General features: G+C 45.3%; 1 protein-coding gene across 3 annotated transcripts in view; it reads right to left on the bottom strand.

Annotated features, from left to right (window-relative positions):
• Positions 1–18,613: 18,613 nt before the first annotated feature.
• The window catches only part of GINS3 (GINS complex subunit 3), a 92,677-nt gene continuing 89,557 nt past the window's right edge, over positions 18,614–21,733 (bottom strand). For all 3 annotated transcript variants that reach the window (XM_042918818.1, XM_042918820.1, XM_042918819.1), the window contains one exon: positions 18,614–20,088. In XM_042918818.1, the coding sequence (XP_042774752.1) occupies positions 19,858–20,088 (231 nt within the window). In that variant the 3' untranslated portion in view covers positions 18,614–19,857. The remainder of the gene's footprint in view (positions 20,089–21,733) is intronic.

Raw genomic sequence — 21,733 nt, 5'->3', positions numbered from 1 at the left:
CTCCTTCTGGCAAGAGCACTCCTCTGACCCTTGCTTCCTCACACACCCCCTGCTGTAACTCCTCCTACAAGGAGCGCTGTGATTATATGGGGCCCACCTGCTAATCCAGGAGAGGCGCCCCGTCCTAGGAGTCGTCACTCATCACACCTGCAAGTCCTTCACCACGTAACAAAACAGATTCCCAGGTTCTGAGGATCAGGGCGTGGGCATATTTGGGAGGCTATTATTCTGTCGGCCACAGTTGTCTGCAGAACCTTCCACAGGAGTGCGTGAAGGCAGAGGAGCAAGGACTTCAAACAAAACAGAGAGACAGCCAGATGTCTGGCAACAGGTTTCTGGTTAAACAACAGCTCAGCCATTCTGTAGGACAGTACGCAGCCATAAAAGGAATGAACTAGATGACGTGGAAGGATGTCTGTGGTGTATATTTGAGAGAGACAGATTTCAGAAATTCAAAATTCATTTGTTCCACAAATATTTTCAATGTTTACCATGTGCCAGGAGCTGGGAACACAACAGGTCAATTAGACAGGAGGAGTTTACAGTCCCTTTCCATACGAGAATGACATACCAAAATGCGGGTGTGCATGAAAAAAAAAATCTGGAAAGTAAACACTAAATTGTTAACAGTGAGCAACTCGGGAGAGGAAGAGCAGCAAGTTTTCTCTGTTTATTTGGATGAGGGAGGGAAGGAAAGGAGAGAATGGGGGAAAAAAAAAGAAAGCAAAAGGAAGGAGGGAAAGAAAGGCAGAGCAAAAGAACAACCTGATTCGTGTTAACTTGGAGAAGGGAAGGCACGTGGGGCACTGAGCCAAGTATCTAGCGGAGCAGAGCGTCCCTCCCTCCCCCAGCGGGAACTGGCAGCTCCCGCGGATACAATTCTTCACAGCCCTCCTATGGCACCTGGCCCTGTGCCTGTCCGCGGCAGGTGATCAGTGACATATCGTCGACAAGCCAAGTCACAAAGGGGAGCACCAGTAAAGGTGTAGATGAAGCCCAAACAGGACAAGCGAACAACCTGCCAGGGTTCATCTTTGACCCCCTATGGCAACAGGCACCTCCGCCGAGCCTCAGCTCCATACCAAGATTCGTCCTCCCCCATTTGTAACCGTTTCAGCTCAGCCCCTGGGATTTTCTAGTTTATTCAAAGCAGGGGCTCTGCAGTTCGAAGAACTGGGTGGAAAGTCAAGGTCACTATTTCAGCCATGGTGGTCTCCATGATGAACTTGTGGTGTGCTATTTTTTGCCCTGAACTGTAGCCTCCGAGCTGGCCTTTCCGCTTTCTGCATGTGTGTCTGGGGCTGGTGTCTTGCGGGGTGCAGGGAAAACAGGGGGGGGGGGGTGAGGCCTGGGGTCCAGGGGCCCGTGTTCCCCTGGGAAATACTGTTTCAAAATCACACACCTGGCAAACGGGCTGTCCGGGAACTCAGCCCAGGAACAAACAAAACAAGCTTGTGTCTCTTCATTTTACTCTTGGTTCTCACTGTTCTAGGAAAAAGGCACTGGACTGGAGTATCTGAGACAGTCACATGTTTTACTCGGAAAACAAGGAACCTCCGATTTTCGTGGGGGAACAGTGAGAATTATCACTTCCCTTTAGTGCTCTAAAGCATAGCCTGAAACAAGGAAAACCTCATTTCAGTGTGTTGTGTCTCCTGGAACACCTTCCTCACCCTTCTTAGACATGTAGTTGCATAAAAGTAAAACTGCTCCCAAAACGGAGTTGGGTTCAGCCTGCCCAGCCCTCTGAGACATGTCCCTGCCTGCTTACAGCCCTGTCCTGTCTCCTCCCAGGTCCCCCTAATGCACTTCCTGGCACCTTCCTGCCCCAGGCCCTTTGAACTAGCTATGCCCTCTGCCTGGAACACTCCTGTCCCAGATGTCCTCATATTTGTGTCTTTCCTTTAAGTCTCTGCTCCAGTGTCATCTTTTCAGGGAGCTTCCCTGACCACCCCCTTTAGAATTGCAACTCCTAACCCTGCTTAATTTTTCTCCATAGTACCTGTCACTTGCAAATAGATCACTTCCTTATTTTGCTTATTATCTACCCTTTTTTAATGTTAAACCCCATGAGGGCAGGGAATTTTGTCTGTTTGCTAACCATTGTAAACCCAGTCATAGAATAATTATTGAATCTGAATCTTTATAGAGGAGTTTTGCATTATGTATCTCAAATCTTATAAATATGTTAGTGATCCCACCCAGCTAGTCCACACCTAGAAATTTATCCCTGGGAAGTAATCACAGATGTGTGCAAAGATATAGTTAGACATGTTGCAAAAGCAAAACACTGGAAATAATAAGAGCTGACATTTAATTAGCACTTATCATGTGCCAGACCCTGTTCTAAACATTTTACGCGTATGAACTCTTGAAACCTCTATAACCAACCTGTTATTGTCTGGATCTTACAAGCCAGGAACCAGGCAGAGGGACTGAGATATAAGAAATACAGCCATGAGGGGTGCCTGGGTGGCTCAGTCGGTTGAGCGTCTGACTTCGGCTCAGGTCATGACCTCACGGTCTGTGAGTTCAAGCCCCACGTCAGGCTCTGTGCCAACAGCTCAGAGCCTGGAGCCTGTTTTGAATTCTGTGTCTCCCTCTCTCTCTGACCCTCCCCCGTTTATGCTCTCTCTTTCTGTCTCAAAAAAAATAAATAAAGGTTAAAAAAAATTAAAAAAAAAAGAAATACAGCCATGATTTATATGGTGTGTCTGACTCAAGACCATACTCTTAACTACTCTATGGGTTAAATGAGCTATGCTCCACCCATATTGAGGCAGTCATTGCAACCATTTAAAAGGATGGTGTTGAGGCACCTGGGGGGCTCAGATGGTTAGGCACTCAGGTCATGATCCCAGTATTGTGAGATCTAGTCCCGTGTTGGGACCGATGCTGAGCATGGAACCTGCTTCCGATTCTCTCTCTCTCCCTCTGTGCCCCTCCCCAACTCTCAAGCACACTCTCTCTCTGTCAAAGAAAAAAAAAAAAGAGGGAGAAAACATTTTTAAATTAAATGATGGTGTAGACAAAGTATTTTTTGGTGGGGAGAGGATGAAATTATATACAAATTATGTATTCATACACATTGTAGGGAAGAAAACGGCTTTACCAGATTCTCAAAAATGTTCAAGAACCAGGGTTGTAGAATAATTTTTCCACATACATAGATTCATGTGAATATATCTTACACATGGCTTGTCAATATTGTTTTTAACACAGTCTTTAAAAAAATTCTTTTTAGCTTCCTTCCTTCCGCATAAGCTTTTCTTTTCTTGCTCCCTAGCCATGTTAACAAGCTCGAATGTCACCAAGGAAGAATCTTAAATAACTGGGAAAGATCTCTGTGATATATAGTTAACTGCAAAAGGCAGGTTTCTAAAAAAGGTGTACATTATGACCACATTTTTGTAAAAATTCGTGTGTACATATATGCACGGTAAAAGGACTCAAATAGATTATATGTTAACAGTTGTCATTTCTGGGTAATGGAATTATGAGTGATTTGATTTTTTTTTAACATTTATTCATTTTTGAGAGACAGAGGCAGAGTGTGAGTGGGGGAGGGGTAGAGAGAGAGGGAGACACAGAATCTGAGGCAGGCTCCAAGCTGTTAGCACAAAGCCTGATGTGGGGCTTGGACCCACGACCTGTGAGACCATGACCTGAGCCGAGGTCAGGCGCTCAACCGACTGAGTTACCCAGGTGCCCCAGAATTACGAGTGATTTAAAATTTCTGGTTTTGTTTGTTTTCTTTACAGTTTTTGTAAGAACATGAATTATTTTTGTAATTAAGAATTATTTAACATCCCCAAAGGCAAGGGAATTAAAAGCAAAAGTGAATTACTGGGACCTTATGAAGATAAAAAGCTTCTGCACAGCAAAGGAAACAACCAACAAAACTAAAAGGCAACCAACGGAATGGGAAAAGATATTTGCAAATGACATATCGGACAAAGGGCTAGTATCCAAAATCTATAAAGAGCTCACCAAACTCCACACCCGAAAAACAAATAACCCAGTGAAGAAATGGGCAGAAAACATGAATAGACACTTCTCTAAAGAAGACATCCGGATGGCCAACAGGCACATGAAAAGATGTTCAACGTCGCTCCTTATCAGGGAAATACAAATCAAAACCACACTCAGATACCACCTCACGCCAGTCAGAGTGGCCAAAATGAAGAAATCAGGAGACTATAGATGCTGGAGAGGATGTGGAGAAACGGGAACCCTCTTGCACTGTTGGTGGGAATGCAAATTGGTGCAGCCGCTCTGGAAAGCAGTGTGGAGGTTCCTTAGAAAATTAAAAATAGACCTACCCTATGACCCAGCAATAGCACTGCTAGGAATTTATCCAAGGGATACGGGAGTACTAATGCATAGGGTCACTTGTACCCCAATGTTTATAGCAGCACTCTCAACAATAGCCAAATGATGGAAAGAGCCTAAATGTCCATCAACTGATGAATGGATAAAGAAATTGTGGTTTATATACACAATGGAATACTACGTGGCAATGAGAAAGAATGAAATATGGCCGTTTGTAGCAATGTGGATGGAACTGGAGAGTGTGATGCTAAGTGAAATAAGCCATGCAGAGAAAGACAGATACCGTATGGTTTCACTCTTATGTGGATCCTGAGAAACGTAACAGAAACCCATGGGGGAGGGGAAGGAAAAAAAAAAAAAGAGGTTAGAGTGGGAGAGAGCCAAAGCATAAGAGACTGTTAAAAACTGAGAACAAACTGAGGGTTGATGGGGAGTGGGAGGGAGGGGAGGGTGGGTGATGGGTATTGAGGAGAGCACCTTTTGGGATGAGCACTGGGTGTTGTATGGAAACCAATTTGACAATAAATTTCATATATTAAAAAAAAAAAAAGATAGTGTTTGGGAATCAGGGGAGGCAGTGCACTGGTGGAAAGGTAGGATTAACACATAGAGTTGATAGCACAAATAAAGCTTCCTTATTCATAAAAAAAAAAAAAAGAATTATTTATTTATTTAATGTTTATTTTTGAGAGAGAGAGAGAGAAAGCAGGAGCTGGGGAAAGGCAGAGAGAGAGAGGGGACAAAGGATCCAAAGCGGGCTCTGTGCTGACAGCAGAGAGCCTAACTTGGAGTTCGAACTCACGAACCATGAGATCATGCCCTGAGCCGAAGTCGGATGCTTCACCGACTGAGCCATCCAGCCTCCCCAAGACTTTTATTTTTAAAGAAAAAGACAGCTTTGGGGAAGATAATTGGGCAGTAGGTATCAAAATTTCAGTGTGCAAACCCTTTGATCTAGCAATTCTACGTCCAGGAATGGGCTCTATAGAAATCTTTGCATGGGAGTCTGGATTCAGGTCCATTGACAGTCACTGCAATGTTGTGAAAATCTCTAAAAAGCCTAAAACCTTAATTGAAGGTGAGTGGCTCAATAAAACATGGTATCTTCATACTATAAAAACCACGCAGCTGTAGAAAAGAAAAAAAAAAAAGCCCAAGTAGATAGATCCCTGCCAAGACACGGTGCTAGGTCAAAAGGGAAGTAGCAGAACGGGATGTAGAATGAGGTCCAACGTACAACGAGGACGTGCACAAGAGTGTCAGGGCGCTGACACTGGAAGAAAGCCACCTGTTTGTTGAAGGTGGGTGTCTCCAGGAAGGCACCGGGAGCTGGGCTTGGGGGTGTAGGAGGTGATGGAGGAGGGGACCTTATGTTTTGTTCTGGATGGTTTGACTCTTTCACAAGTCTGTATACGCATGAACACGTATTATTTATGTAATCAACTAAAAAGCACACAAACTATGAAATTGTTTTAAAGTAAAAAAGCCTCCGAACTCCAAAACGCCCCACCATTGGCTGCTCGAGGGCTCCATTTCCAAGCTGACAGGAAGTTTCGGGAAGGGCCTTGGATCTTGGTTACCCTCAGGACTAGAAACAGGCTCAGTCACCGGCAAAGGGTGAATGGTTTTATAAAAGGTGGGACAGCCCTCCATACAGGCTTGTGCCCCAGGCAAGAACAGTGATGGTGGGGACCTGGGGCAGCGTGGAAGCCAAATGACAAAAGTCAAGTGGGACACTGCACAGCCAGGTGGAACACACACATGCCAGGGGAAAGGGAGGAGGGCCAAGGCGGCTTTGTTAGCCACAAGGGATCATATTATCTTGGTCCAAACCTGTTTCCTCCTGGGGCTTTCTAGAACCCAAAGGGTTATCCCGTGGACTCCACTGGTCTCTCCCTCCCCCCAGTCAGTGGTCACCATACCCTCTTCACTTATTCTCTGTCCCCCCAACTGCTCCTCTGGCCCCAGGCACCTTCACCTCTCACTCCATTATCACAGTGGCCTCCTGACTGTGTCTTCTGTTCCCCACAGCCCTCCCTCCCTCCAGGTGTTCCTGCCCCCCCCCGGGGGCCCCGGCAGCCAGAATGGTTTTCAACCTTTGCAAAGGTAACTCAGGCCACTTCCCTCTTTCCCCGTTGCTTCTATAATTGTACCTTCGCCCTGGTCTCCAAGGCCCTGTGTGGCCTCACTTTTGACCGTCTCTACAAGTGCCTCTCTGCCCATCTCTTCATCACTGCGTTCCAGCCTCACCGGGGTTCCCGGTCTCCCCCACCAGCCAGCATAGTTGGAGGTCTTGTGCTGGGCGCTACTCTAAGCACATTACACACAACCCATTTAGTGTTCCTCAAAACCCTACAGGGTAAGTAGGACTATGAGCCCATTTTACAGAGGAGGAAAGTGAGGCGCCGAGGTGAGGACCTGCCCCCAAGTTGGGCAGCAAAAAAACCGGCAGAGCAGGGATTTGAACCTAGGCAGCCTCAGCCCAGAACCGCGTCCCTTCACTAGTAAATGGCCCTGCCCCAAACCACGAATGAGATAAAAACCGATCCCTTACTTACTTTGGGAAGACTTGAATTGGCTGGAGGAGCAGCCGGACTTTGCACTGCTGGTGCTGGTGGCACAGCCCACGGGACCCCCGCCCAAGCTTCCACCGTCTGAGGGACATGACTGGACCTGCGTTTGCCTGAATCTGTGATAGAACAGACCACACAGTTCTGCTTTTTTGTTGACTCTGAAGGTACTGATTCCATGAACTCAGTTCCTTTCTGTAACTCTCCACAGGGTCTGGCTGCCCGAGGGGGACCCAGCAGAGCTTCTGTTTGCAAAACTAGGGGGCCCAACGCCTATTTGGGTGCTATTTTTATTAAAACCCCATTAACTTGTTTCTATCAGAGCAATTAAGGTGTCAAGCCCTGATGTTCTGCATGGCTGTGGAGGAGGAGGTTTTTTTAAGTGAAGCTGTTTTGTTTGTAGGCAGAGAACTTTTTCTTTTCTTTAATTTTTTTTAAGTTTATTTATTTTTGATAGAGAGAGAGAGGGAGCGTGGGTGAAGGGCAGAGAAAAAGAATCCCACGCAGGCTCCGCTCTCTCAGTGCAGAGCCTGACGCAGGGCTCGAACTCGAGAACTGTGAGATCATGAACTGAGTCGAATCTGGTCAGATGCTTAACTGACTGAGCCACCCAGGCGCCCTCCAGGACTTTCTTTTCTAAAGGCGGTCCAAAGTCTCAGGCTTGTTCTTAGCCCCGAGGTTTATTTTCTTAGCAGGTAATCTGGCAGCAGCTTCCATAGCTGGTCTTGAGCTAACTGGGGTTGAAGATAACGTCATTTCCCTTCTGTGTGCCGGGGGGGGGGGGGGGGGGGGGGGGGGGGGGGGGGGGGGGGGGGGGGGTTGTGGACGTGCGCGCTCGCTGGGGCTTGCGGGCCTGATTTTTGTTAACTTGAAACCTGTTTAAAGGCTTCCAACCAGCTGCAGCCCATGTTAATTCCTTTTACACCTTATAAAAGTTTAAGCACCGCCCCGCGGCCCCAGGAGGCTGAGTGTGAAGTTTCACTTGGCAGCGCTGTGGAGATGCATTTCTGTCACTACCTTTGCACCTTGAAATCAACTACACCCACCGTGAGCCGGCCCTGTCCTCATTCCACACGGGGTGGGTGTGGGTGTGGGTGTGGGTGTGGGTGTGGCCTGCGGTTGCACTGCGCTCCCCATGCTTCTGCATCTTAACACAGGAGCACCTTCTGGAATTGGACGGCCTGCAATTTGACCATTCAATAAATGAGCATTTCCTGGGTACAGTGTTCTGTGCTTTGTGTTTTGGGGGATTCGGTGGGTCCGGGGTGGGGTCTGAGAATTTGTATTTGTAATGCATTCAGGTGGTGCTGATGCTCTTGACCAGGGACTACACTTTGAGAACCAGGCTTTTGGATTTTGCTTACGTGTCACTCCTCCGATGCAGGAACACATACGCACCCTGATTTGGGAGGGCGCTCCTGCCCTAGGTTCTTGGGCAATCTCTATGGCCTCTCCTGGACTCCTGAATGTGATGTACATTATAATGTCCCCCCCCCCCCCCCCCCCCCCCCACCTCCTACCTATCAGCTCCATGTACAGGGTGGTGATCTGTTGTATTTACCTTTCAAAGGATCTGGCCCCTGCTTCCTACCCCTGCCTTCCCCCTACTTCCCTTTCCGTCATTCTCCTTCTTGCCCTCCATGTCCCTGTCACCCAGGACTGCTTTCCTTCCTCAGGATAGGCCAAGCTACAGACCTCACCCTTTCCTGCCCCAGGACCTTGGCACTTGCTACAGGCACTGCCTGGAACATTCTTCTCTGGGCTCTTCACTTGGCAGGCTCCTCCTCATCCTTCCTCAGAGAGGCCTTTCATGAATATACATTTCAAGAAGGTCCATCCCACTATTCCCCTTCACATGCCCCTGAATTCACATGACAGATTTTGTCACAATAAGATGTAACCCTAAGCAGGACGGGTCACCATTCCACTCTCCAGTGTAGACCCAGCACCCAGCACTGGCCCAGAGCGGACCCTCATCAGAGGAGGGAATGAATGGGGTTTCTGCTCTCAGCGAAATCCACAGTGGAAGAGGCCAGAAACCAGCCAGCCATGCCCCATAGGCTCTTCTTTCTGCAAACCCCCCTTCCACCAGGCTGACCAGGCAGCACTTTGTTTTGAGCGAGGAGTTGGGGCAGGAACGGAGGGCAGGGGAGTTTTAGGAACAGCCAGAGTTGCAGATTAGACACGTATAATCAAATCCAGAGAGCTGCACTGTGTTCCATCAATTGAGATACCAGATTAAGCAGGCCCAGGGCCCCTGGGGCAAGATGCCACGCAAAATATGTTTTCAAAAATAGCAGCTTGCAATCTCAGGAATGAGCATGAATTGTCAAAGACGCGAGCAGTGTTTTGAAACAGAAAGAGGAGTCCTATTTATATTGCAGATAGTGGTTGTCTGACATAGGCATATCTTGGGCCAATTTCCCCAGAGGAGACGCTCCGGAGCCGTGGCGTGGGGATGTGTGTTGGAAGGGCCAGAGCCGAAGAACGAGACAGCAGAACGAGACAGCGGGCGTGGGCCGGCAGGAGGGCTGTCCAGGGCTCCTACTCACTGAGGAGACAGCAGAGCAGTTAGAGTTCAATGCTCAGAATCAGCTGGGCCTGGGGGCGAGCCCTGGGCTCAGCACTTTTGCTGTGTGACAATGAGCCATTACTTAACCTCACTGAGCCGCTTTCTCAGGAAAATGAGGGGAAATAGCAATTTATCCCTCAGGGTTGTGGTGAAGAGTAAATGAGATAATGCTCACAAAGCCGGTGTCACCGAGCCTGACACAGATTAAGTGCTCAATAAATGACAGCTACCATTAGCTACAGCATTTAAAAATTTTTAAAAATTTCTTAATTGCAGTAAAAAATATATAACATAAAATTCACCATCGGGGCGCCTGGGTGGCTCAGTCGGTTGAGCGTCCGACTTTGGTTCAGGTCATGATCTTGCTGTCCGTGAGTTCGAGCCCCGCGTCGGGCTCTGTGCTGATAGCTCAGAGCCTGGAGCCTGTTTCAGATTCTGTGTCTCCCTCTCTCTCGGACCCTCCTCCGTTCATACTCTGTCTCCCTCTGTCTCAAAAATAAATAAACGTTAAAAAATTTTAAAAAAAATTCACCATCTTAACCACTTTTAAGTGTATAGTTCAATAGTGTTATGTATATTCACACTGTTGTAAACAGATCTCTAGAACTTAAAAAAAATTTTTTTAATGTTTATTTATTTTTGAGAGAGACAGTGGGGGTAGGGGGAGAGGGGCAGAGAGAGGGAGACACAGAATCCAAAATAGGCTCTAGGCTCTGAGCTATCAGCACAGAGCCCGATGTAGGGCTTGAATTCACAAACCACGAGATCCTGACCTGAGCTGAATGAAGTCGGACACTTAAGTGACTGAGCCACCCAGGTGCCCTTCTAGGACTTTTTTTTTAATGTTTATTTATTTTGTGGGGGGGGAGGGGCAGAAAGAGGGGGACAGAAGATCCGACAGCAGATGATACGGGGCTTAAACTCATGAACCGTGAGATCATGATCTGAGCTGCAGTTGAACACTTAACTGACTGAGCAACCCAGGCACCCCCAGATCTCTGGAATTTTTTAATCTTGTAAAACTGAAACTCTGTGCCCTCAAACAACTCCCCATTCCTTCTCCCCAAGCCCCTGGCAACCACCGTTGTACTTTCTAAGAGTCTGACTACTTTAGATGCCTCAAGTATTTGTCTGTCTGTGACTGGCTTATTTCACTTACCACAGTGTCCTCAAGGTTTATCCAGAATTCCCCTCAGAATTCCCCTCATTTTTAAGGATGAATAATATTCCACTGTATGCATATACCACATTTTGTTTATCTGTCCGTGCATAGCTGGACACTTGGGCTGTTTCTAGCTCTCGGCTATTGGGAACAATACTGCAGTGAACATGAGTATGCAAAGATCTCCTTGAAATCCTGCGTTCAATTCTTTGGGGTATATGCCCAGAAGTAGGATTGTTGGATTGGATCATGTGGTGATTCCATTTTTAATTTTTTGAGGAAACTTCAAACTGTTTTCCACGGTGGCGACACCATTTTTATATCCACAGCAACAGTGCACAAGATCAGAGTTCCAATTTCTCCACATCCTTGACAGCACATGTTATTTTCTAGTTTTTGTTTGTTTGTTTCTTTGTTTTCGGATCGTGGCCATCCCAATGAGTGTGAGGTGATACCTCACTGTGGTTTTGATTAGCATCTCCCTAATGATTAGTGATGTTGAGCATCTTTTCATATGCTTGGTGGCCATTTGTATGTCATCTTTAGAAAAATGTTTATGCAGTCCGTTGCCCAATTTTTGATTGGGTTGATTTACTTTTGAGTCGTAGGAGTGGGTTATATATTCTGAATGTTATATCAGATACATGATTTTCAAATATTTTCTCCCATCCTATGTCTTCCTATTCACGCTGGTGATGCTTTTCTTTGATGTACAGAAGTGCTCAATGTCTGATATAGTCCTATTTGTCCATTTTCGTTTCTGTTGCCTGGACTTTTGGTGTCAGATTCAAGAAATCATTACCAAATCCAATGTCATGAAGATTTTCCCTATGTTTTTATTCCTACGAGTTTTATAGTTTTAGGTCTTATGTTTAGATTTTTAATCCACTTTGAGTTAAATTTTGTACATGGTGTTAGGTAAGGGTCCAGCTTCATTCTTCTGTAGGAACACTTTTATACTGAGGAATTCTATCACCTCTTTGTGCCTATTCTCCCTTCTATCAAAAAAAAGTAGGTTAAGAAATTTTCTATTCATGAAAAGATACAACAAAGAAAATTACAAGACAAGCCACAAACTGGGAGATTCTTTGCAACACAGATCACTGATGAAGGATTAATATCCAGAAGAGTCCTATAGATCAGTAAGAAGACAGACAACCCCGTGGCAAAATAGGCAAGACACATGAAAAGACATTTCATAGAGGAGAAGGCATGAACGGCCAGTGAACATATATAAAGAGAAATCAACCTCATTAGTGCTGAGCAAAATGCAAATCAGCATCACAGTGAGTTATCATTTTATACCCATTAAATGCGCAAAGGCTAAGAACTCTAATAATAAGGACTCTTAAACATAGCTGATCGAAGAGCAAGTCGGTACCTTTTGGCACTATCCTGTGACATTGAGCACTCACAGAGCCTACAAGCCAGCACTTTCACTCTTAGGTGAAACTCACTCCAGTGAAACCCTCAAATAAATGACCCAGATGTGTCGTAGAGCATGCACAGTGACAATGTTTGTAATAGAAAAAAAGACAGGATGCGAGCCAGATGCCCAGTGATGAGAAGGCTTATGAAAATTCTGGCATGTTCCCCCAGTAGGATACCGTTCAGCAGTAAAAGGAACTCCAATAGTGTGGTTGAAAATTCAAACATAAACTGAATAAAAGAGGCAAGATACATGCAGCATGGTATTTTACAAAGTTCAAAACCAAACCAAAATACTATATTCACTAGATATATACAGCGAGGGGTTAGTAAACACAAATTCCAGGATAGTGGTTACTCTGGGGTGGTCACTCCTCCATGCAGGAGAAACCTAGAAGCATTGATTATGGTCTAGACCTTAAATGAGTGGACGTTCATAGGTGTTCATGTTGTAATACTTCATAATCTAAAGAAAGGGCACATATATTCTTTTATATGTATTTACATGTGAATATAACATGATAAAAAGTATTTCTGGGGTGCCTGGGTGGCTCAGCTGGTTGAGCAAAGGACTCTGGCTCAGGTCATGATCTCACAGTTCGTGAATTCGAGCCCTGCATCGGACGGTCTGCTGTCAGGCGGAACCCAGTTGGCATCCTCTGCTCCCCCCCATCTCTTTGCATCTCCCCTGCTGTGCTGTCTCTCAAAAATAAATAAGTTAAAAAATAAATAAATAAAAAGTATTTTTTTACAGGGACACCTGGCTGGCTCAGTCAATAAAGCATGTGACTCTTGATCTCAGGGTTGTGAGATGGAGCCCCACATTGAGCACGGAGACTACTTAAACAAACAAAAAAAAAACCAGAAGTATTTTTTACAGCCTGTACTAGTTACTAGTTGGTCCTCATGGGCCCCTTCCGCTGTAAGCTACTGCATCGCAGCTACTAGTTTAGGGAGATCTGATAGGAAACACTCCATTATTCCATCACCTACTTATTTGGGAAAGAATTTGGAGAAAGCAGATGTGTCACTGCCTTTGAGGCCTCCAAAACAAATTCTGGGCACAAAACCAGACTGGAGGTTGGAGACTGGTAAAAGACCAGGAGAGCCCCCCCCCCCCCCCCGGGGCAGGAGGAAAGACCCACCTCCCCCACCACCTCCAGGACTGTGAGAACTGTTTAGCCCGCGCCTTCCTGCACTTTGGTCCAAGTCAGAGGATGAGTGGGTCATCAGGCAGCCATCTACCAACCATTACATTTCTAGAAAGAAACGGATGGGATCCCACTAAAGAAAGGGGTCTCAAGGAGAATACTATCAACAAGTCACCCCTACATTAGTTCTCTTTTTTTTGGCTTCCCCAAGTTAATGATCATCTCTGGAGCCTGAAGACATAGCCTCTTTCCTGAGAGATCTGTCCTGGTGCAAGTCCCCACGGAACCTTGTCACACAGCTCGTGGATGACATCAAAGGAGGGGGTATGCTTCAGCTGTAATTAAGCAAGGCAATACAGTCATCTCTATTTAACTCAGCTACACACTGTCCTCTTGACAAATACAAATACATAACCTGACACATTTTTTCCTATGGTTTGTTTTACTTGCAGTGGCAGAAAAGCCTTTTAAAATCACAACTGCCTTGGGGCGCCTGGGTGGCTCAGTTGGTTAAGAGTCCCACTCTTGGTTTGGCTCAAGTCATGATCTCATGGTTTGAGTGCAGAGCCTGCTTGGGATTCTCTCCCTCAATCTTTCTCTCTCTCTCTCTCTGCCCCTTCCCCACTTGAGCTTTGTCTCTCTCAAAAAATAAACTTAAAAAATTAAAAAAAAATCACAACAGTCTATGGAGATAGCAGTCTTTCAAAATGCAGTGAGATTTTCAACTTTTATTAATGTCTTTTAAAAATTCCTTAGGGGCTCCTGGGTGGCTCAGTCGGTTGAGTGTCTGACTTCGGCTCAGGTCATGATCTCACAGCTCGTGAGTTTGAGCCCCGTGTCGGGCTCTGTGCTGACAGCTGAGCCTGGAGCCTGCTTTGGATTCTGTGCCTCTCTCTCTCTCTCTCTTTCTCTCTCTGCCCCTCCCCCACTTGCGCTTGCTTGCTCTCTCTCAAAGATAAACATTAAAAAAAAATTTTTTAAATAAAAATTCCTTAAAAATTGGAGAACTTAATTTTCCTTGCCAGCCATACACAAACATGATGCATCATGTTATATGGACAGCTCCCCCTAAAAATCTTTGAAATGATGTAGACAGTCAGCCCGTAACATCCTCTGAAATGTTGGTCAAGGTCTGGGCTGGCTCAAAACCTGAGAAAACCTTTCCTGGACTTCTCGGTTATTTGAAAAGAGGCACATTACTTAATATTTACCTGGAGTCTTGGGGGCACCTGTGCGGCTCAGTTTAAGCGTCAGACTCTTGGTTTCAGCTCAGATCATGAACTCGTGGTTTCATGAGTTTGAGCCCCACGTCAGGCTCTTCGCTGGCAGCATGGATCCTGCTTGGGATTCTTTCTCTCTCCCTCTCTCTCTCTGCCGCTCCCACACTTGCACTGTCTCTGTCTCTCTCAGAGAAAAGCAATTTATCTGGAATCTTGGATAAAGAAGTGAACATGAAATGCTAAGTTAGAGAGTAACAGTGTCTTTTGAGTTTTTTCAATGTTTTGCTCCAGAGCCAAAGCCAAGTCCTCTTGTTCCCATTAAGATAAGACCACCCTCTGGAACAACCGTTCATCTCTCCCATCCGATGACTGACAAATGCCTACTTTTAGTCCTGGTTTCTGTCACCAGTCTTCAAGCATCAACACGTATCTTTGCCACTTTCGCTTCAATAAATCTCTCCTCTCTGCTCTGACCTGTCTCCCTGGTTACATTTGAATCCATATTCCTTAGCTGCTCATTTGGTTTTCTACACCCAAAGAAAAGAAACCGTCCTCGGGGAAGAATTTCCATTGCACAAAGGGAGTCACTGACATTGTGTAGGAACCAAATAAACTGTCTCAAGGGTGACACGGGAGCAGAGAATGTCACAAAGACTTAAAACTCTGGGCTTTCTTTCTTTCTTTTTTTTTTTTTAATTGGCCTTAGGTGGGAGAGGTTTGCAAGGATTAGCTGGTTCTGTGCCTTCCCATTATGGATTCTGAAACACTAGCAGTTCCCAGGCACTATTTTCAGAGCTGTCCTGACACTTGTTAATAATGTTGGTGTATAAAGCTGTGCTCCTTTTAAACTCCTTTAGAAACAAAGAAAATTAGCTAGTATGTGCCAGAAGGGAAAGGGGAGAAAATCCTGTTCTTGCTGTCAGAGAGAGAATGCTAAAAGCTGTAAGTAAAACTAAAGAGGCCTTTTCCCATCAGATTCAAATATTGGGGAGTGAAGTTTTCAGGTGAAAAGCAAATACTCTGCCTTCTTGATGAACTTACTGGCAGCTTGCTCCTGGGCAGGGCCTAACATGCCCCTAGTTGGGCCCAGTTACCTACATCAATGCAAGGAAACATTTCTAATAAGATAAACTCCTGAAATTAACATAGGGAAGACTGATGTTTTTTGGCTTTCAAAAATGATTGCCCCCTAAAAGCAACATAGGATTTTAAATTGCATTCTGGAACAGGAAAAGGACATTAATGGAAAATCTGGTGAAATCTCAAGAAAACCAATGGTTTAGTTAACAGAGTTTAATAAATGTACCATGGTTATGTAAGATGCTGGGGAAAGCTGTGTGAAGGATATCGGGCAACTTTCTATACTAGCTTTACGACTGTTGTGTAAATCTAGAACTACTCCCAAATAAAAGGGTTTAATGAAATGATGCCCCTTTAGTTGACTTGTCTCTGATCTCTGAAGAGCAGACACAGAAAGGAGACCTCTGGCTTCTGGGGACAGCCTCCTCTGTACCTTCCCTTAGACTACAGCACGGGCAACCAGAGAGCATACTGGGAAGGGGAATGCTGGTGTCCTAAGTGAGGCTGTGAGACAAGTAAGCAGTGTCTCAAAAATGAGCTCAAACAGAAGCAGGCTGGGCCTGTCACCTTTGTTAATCATCTGCTCTTAGTAGGCGAGGCTTACCCTTGATGCATATCCATTTTATTCACTATTCATTAAGGATGAGAGGGTTTATTGTTCATTCAAAATAGTGACATCAAGAGTTAGCAAGAGAACTCCAAATTCAGACACTTTTCTTTAGGTATGGGGTACTGAATTGTCTTTTAGAAATTATTTGTGTGTATCCGATATAAAAAATTTGTTTATTTTACCCATACTAGATAAGGACTATAAAATTAAGGTTCTTAGAGTTAAGTATCTATCCTACCTTTGTTCAACAAAGTTACTAAAGGATACGTTTTTCTCTCTTTTTTTAATGTTTATTTTTGAGAGATCGAGAGAGAGAGCGCACTCGCGCAAGCAGAGGGGCAGAGAGGGGGACAGAGGATCTGAGGCAGGCTCGGCGTTGACAGAGTAGCTTCAGTGCAGTGAACCAGATGTAGGGCTCAAACCCACGAACCACGAGATCATGACCTGAGCCGAAGTCAGAGCCTCAACTGACTGAGCCACATAGGTGCCCCTAGATTTTTCTCTTTTTTTTTTTTTTTTTTTTTTTTTTTTTTTTTTTTTAATTTTTTTTTTTCAACGTTTTTTATTTATTTTTGGGACAGAGAGAGACAGAGCATGAACGGGGGAGGGGCAGAGAGAGAGGGAGACACAGAATCGGAAACAGGCTCCAGGCTCCGAGCCATCAGCCCAGAGCCTGACGCGGGGCTCGAACTCACGGACCGCGAGATCGTGACCTGGCTGAAGTCGGATGCTTAACCGACTGTGCCACCCAGGCGCCCCTAGATTTTTCTCTTAAACACAGATATCTACTTTCAGAAACACACATACAGCCTCTGCGTAGTTATTTGCTTTTGCTAAGATGTGTAAAATATTATATTTGTATTTAAGCATTACTGTTTCAAGCATAAAGATGAAAACGCCCTTCTGGGGTTTCTTGAAGGATAGTGGAACAGAAGAGAACACATTTGCTCATTCAAAATAGTGATATCCTGAGTTAGCAACAGAACTCCAAATTCAGACACTTTTCTTTAGGTTTGGGGTATGGAATTGTCTTTAAGAAATTATTTCTGTGTGTATCCAATATCTGTGTATACCAGATCACTGGGATTAAGTGATCTTTTTAACAAAAGGATGGTGGAGTGGCCTTTTTCTTGGAGGGTTTTGAGCTGAAAGTGAACAAGATGGGATTTATTTTTGAATAAGACCATTCTGGCTACTGTGGAGCTAAGCCTTAAGATGGGGGGCGAGGAGGGTGGCTGCAGGGAGGCAGTAGGGAGGCAACCACAACCATCCAGGCAAGACTGGAGGTGGGGAAGAGGTTGGTCAGATTCTGCAGGTGATTTGAAGGCAGACCCAAAAGCGGTAAGTAAGGGAGGGCCAGGAAGGCACCCAGGTTTTTGTCCTGTGTAATAGGGAGGGATGATGATGTCAGAAACGGAGAAGAGAAAAATTATAGGAGGAGCAGACTGAGTCAGATTAGCTCAGTTTCAGCCATGTTAGGTCAGATGTTGACACAGCAAGGTCAAGTGGGTGGCTGGATGCAAATCTACGGTTGGAGGGAGGGGTCTGAGCTGGAGATCAGACTTGGGGTAGTCAACAGCACACAGATGGTATTTAAAGCTTGAGATGGGACGAGATGCCCGCCGAAGTGGGAGTGGCGAGGAGAGACCCAAAGACTGAGCCTAGGGCTGTCTCAAGTTCAGAGGTCGAGGAGAGCAGGAGGAACGGACCCAGGAGACCAAGACTTGCCCCACTTCTCTGACAGCCCAGGTCATCCCAGGGAGAAACCTGAAAATGATGATGTCTTTGTAAGTCATGAAGTCCAGAGTGACCTGGTAACAGAGCCTTAAGGGGAAAGGGCACACGTATCCCCCCTTGATTTTAAGAGCAATTTGGTACTTGAGTTGTTTGTTGACTCATTTGGAAAAATTCACCTCTTTGAAGGGACCAAAGAGTGATCCAAAAGCCTGATTTGGGGAGGATTGCAGGGGGACAGGGGTAGTAATGGACAGGCTTGAAGGCAGACTTGTAACTGGAAATAGGATTCAAAAGCTACTTGTAATCTGTTCAAAATTTAAAACAGAATGAATTCTGCACATTGCATACCCACGTATTCCTGGCATGTGGCTCCTGTGCATTTTTTTTCCCCCAATAAGAGAAAAAAATGGCAGCAGCCTGAGGACTGACTTTAAACACAAAGCTATCTGTGAAAACAGTGAATCCCAAAACTGAATAATATACTTTTCTCACTCTATGAATCATCTCTGGGGCCCTGGCTAGATGTAAATGCTGTGCTCGCCACGAGGTCCTACCTTTCTGGGACCCATCTCGTTCCTACAGGGAATGTAGCTCATACTCTTGAGTCTGGTGCAAACAAAAGAGCAGCCACGGAAACACGGATTTAGTTGGGCATTGTTGTTGAATACGATCACAGACAAAATTCTCTGATAGCCCTGTCTGATTGTCTGTAGTACTCGAGTTACAGAAATAGTTACTTGTACAGAATGTATTCATGTGCTAAGTGGGTCATTTATTTAGCACCAAAATCAAATTATAAAAACATCGGTTCCATCTTAAAACATGCATTTCAAAAGCTGTTCTGGCATTCCAAGTTTGCATCGAGACATCTGCACAATCTGAATACCCAAACCCCTCTATGATTTCTAATGACAAAGACCATTCCCAGTCGTTATGGGAAGCTGGTGTGGAGACAACTGCCCGTCAGATGGTGTCCCCCAGGGAACGATGTTTCTTACTCAGCCCGAGGTTTCTGCCTTGATCTCCAGGAAGAGTTTTGAGCTTGCTTAAACATGCTTAAACACATTCTCGGTAAACGGTCAGGAATCCTCTAGGTCATAATGCCGCAAAATTGACCAAAGAGGAAGAACATGGTCAAGGTCTCCTGCCACTTACATTTGCCATGTTCAGCTTCTCAAACAGGGCTCTTCCTAACCAGCAATCCTAAAGTCCAGCTTTCAAAATAAGACGGCTTGGTTAACACCCTTTAATAACTACTATGCAGCCCCAAATGACTCCATGACAGCTTTTCTAGGGAGGGAATGGATTGCTGGGCGGGTGGCTCTAAAGATCTCAGGGCGAAAGACAAGCTCAGGTTAACCATTTCCCCTCCAGGCCGACCACAGAGTTTTGTGAAGCCCCGTCCCCAAAGCCCTGACTGCAGAGGAGGAGAACAATGCTTTCTCTTTAGTAAAAGCCCTACCATTCATCTGTCTTATCATTTTCCTTCTTTATTCTTGGCAACTGTTTCTGGAAATTGGGGTGACTCCTTGCAGGCAGGACGCAGGAGACATTCACAAGTAAGGCCAGCATCCTGGAGGTGCTGTCCTCGGAGCAGCCATAAGGAAGATGCAGCAGTTAAGTTCAAGAGAACATTTGTGGGCAGATGGCCCATTTGTACCTGTCCTTTGGAGCAGCGAAAGTGGACATCGGAGGGTGTCACACTCCTGGATACAAGGGATCCCAGTTCCAATTGCATTATGATGCATGTGGTAACTGTATTTTACAAAAGACTTTGGTTTCTCCCCGGCTATGGGTCAGCAGGGTGGGAGAGTCTTATAAGCCATACAGGCCAGGGACTTCCTGCACCACGTCCTTTCCCAAACAGATGGCACCGCTCCCGACACTGTTGTGGGAAATAAGCCATGACATGGCCCTTTACAAGGTCAACGAGGCTCTATCAAGGACACACAGAGCAGTAACTCCACAAGGAGCAATTCTGTGTTCTTCTGACCTTCAGTCTTCCATATCCGTGAATTTTCTCTTCTTGTAGTTCTGAACGAGGTTGGAAGCTGTGATCTGAGAAGCCTGCCCCTTCTCCCAACACTGAAAGTCATTCAGTCCTTTCTGCCCTGTTTGAAATAAGCCCCTCTCCATCTCGTCCAGCCTGGCTACCAATGCTGAAGTGTCTTCATTGTAAGTGTTCTGGGAGGAGTCCATAATGCGGCGGAAACGTCCAATGAATGTCTGAAGGAGAAGGAATGAGTGAGAAAAATCAGATCCATTTTTCCCTGAACATTTAAATGTCATGAAGGGCAAAAGTTTGGTCTAGGACTCAGTCAGAAGGAGCTCTCAGGTGACTTTATCACTCGAGGAAGTGATTTCACATTGCCATGCCTCAATTTCCTCATCTGTGAAATGGACGGTTATGAATATCCAACAGGTTGTTATGGTAGCCAATGAAGGAATACATGTAGGACATCTAGCAACTGGCTGGCAAGAGTAATCTGCTCAAAAAGCGCTACCCATTAATTTGAGCCCTGCATTAGGTTCTGCGCTGACAGTACGGAGCCTGCTTGGGATTCTCTCTCTTCCTCTCTTTCTGCCCCTCCCCAGCCCCCACCAAAAACATTTAAAAAAATTAAAAAAAAAAAAGGGTTACCCATTATTGTTATTACTAACAAAGGCCACAATAATGTACTGTGACACGCACAGGTAAGTTTGGACCAGAAAAGACTCCTAATCTAATTGAGTGCATTTTATATCTTTTTCAGTGTGAGAGCAGGATAGAGACACAAATGACTGAGGGTTGTCATTTTACCACAGGGCCCTGAGACCAAGCCACAAGCCCCTGCCTCAGTTTCTTCAATTGCCTCATGGAGTTATCACCTTACCGATGGGCAACTTTATAGAACTTGAAAGCAGTGATGGAAAAAGAAAAGATATAACTCACTAACAAAGGGCACTATTCCAATTCAAGGACATGTCCTGGAGACACTGTAAGACAAATAAATGGACTTTCCCCATTTTTAGCTTTCTGCTCAAAAGAGTTTCATAAGCTCAAACTGTCTCTAGTCTATGTATTGATTTCTTTATCTCAGTGGATGGCAACAATGTTTTTCTTTACTATTTACATCAAAAACCATTCCAGTACATGTTAGGCCAAACAACCCTTGAGCCTGATGGAGGGTGTCTATATAGTCCAGGGAGGAAACGTGTCTTCAGCTGAAGTTCTTATAAAGCTAGAAATGAGGAAGTAAAATAAGAGGTAGAAAGGGTAGCTTCTCCTCATATTACCAAAAAAAAAAAAAAAAAAAAAAAAAACACCAATTATGGGGGTGCCTGGGTGGTTCAGTCAGTTAAGTATCTGACTTTGGCTCAGGTCATGATCTCACGGTTTGTGGGTTCAAGCCCTACATCGGTCTCTGTGCTGACAGCTCAGCGCCTGGAGCCTGCTTCGGATTCTGTGTCTCCCTCTCTCTCTGCCCCTCCTCCGCTCAGGCTCTGTCTCTCTCAAAAATAAATAAACATAAAAAAGGTAATAATTATGAGACGTTAAAATAAAGTTATGTCGTAAAGGATGGTAATATGGGTATAACATTGTTTTGTCTGTGGAAAACAACAGTAATAGCTACCATTTGTGAAATGGCACCACCTAATCTCACTACGATGCAATAATTTTGGCACTATTGTTATCTCCATTTAACAGGTGAAAAATGGAAGCCTATAGAGGTCACGCAGTTCGTACATGGCAGAGCCATGGTTTAGCCCCAGAGCAAGGGACGGGAACAAATAACACATGTACTCCTAACGGGAGCCCTCAGACCAGTCTTGGGGCTGGGCCGGGCTGGCGTATTTAAGTGCCTGTCACCTATAGTCAACCATCATCTCT

Source organism: Panthera leo, chromosome E2 (assembly GCF_018350215.1).
Source record: "Panthera leo isolate Ple1 chromosome E2, P.leo_Ple1_pat1.1, whole genome shotgun sequence".
NCBI classification, from domain to species: Eukaryota; Metazoa; Chordata; class Mammalia; order Carnivora; family Felidae; genus Panthera; species Panthera leo.
The sequence above is the reverse complement of the archived record's forward strand: the minus strand, read 5'-3'. Positions and strand labels throughout refer to the sequence as shown.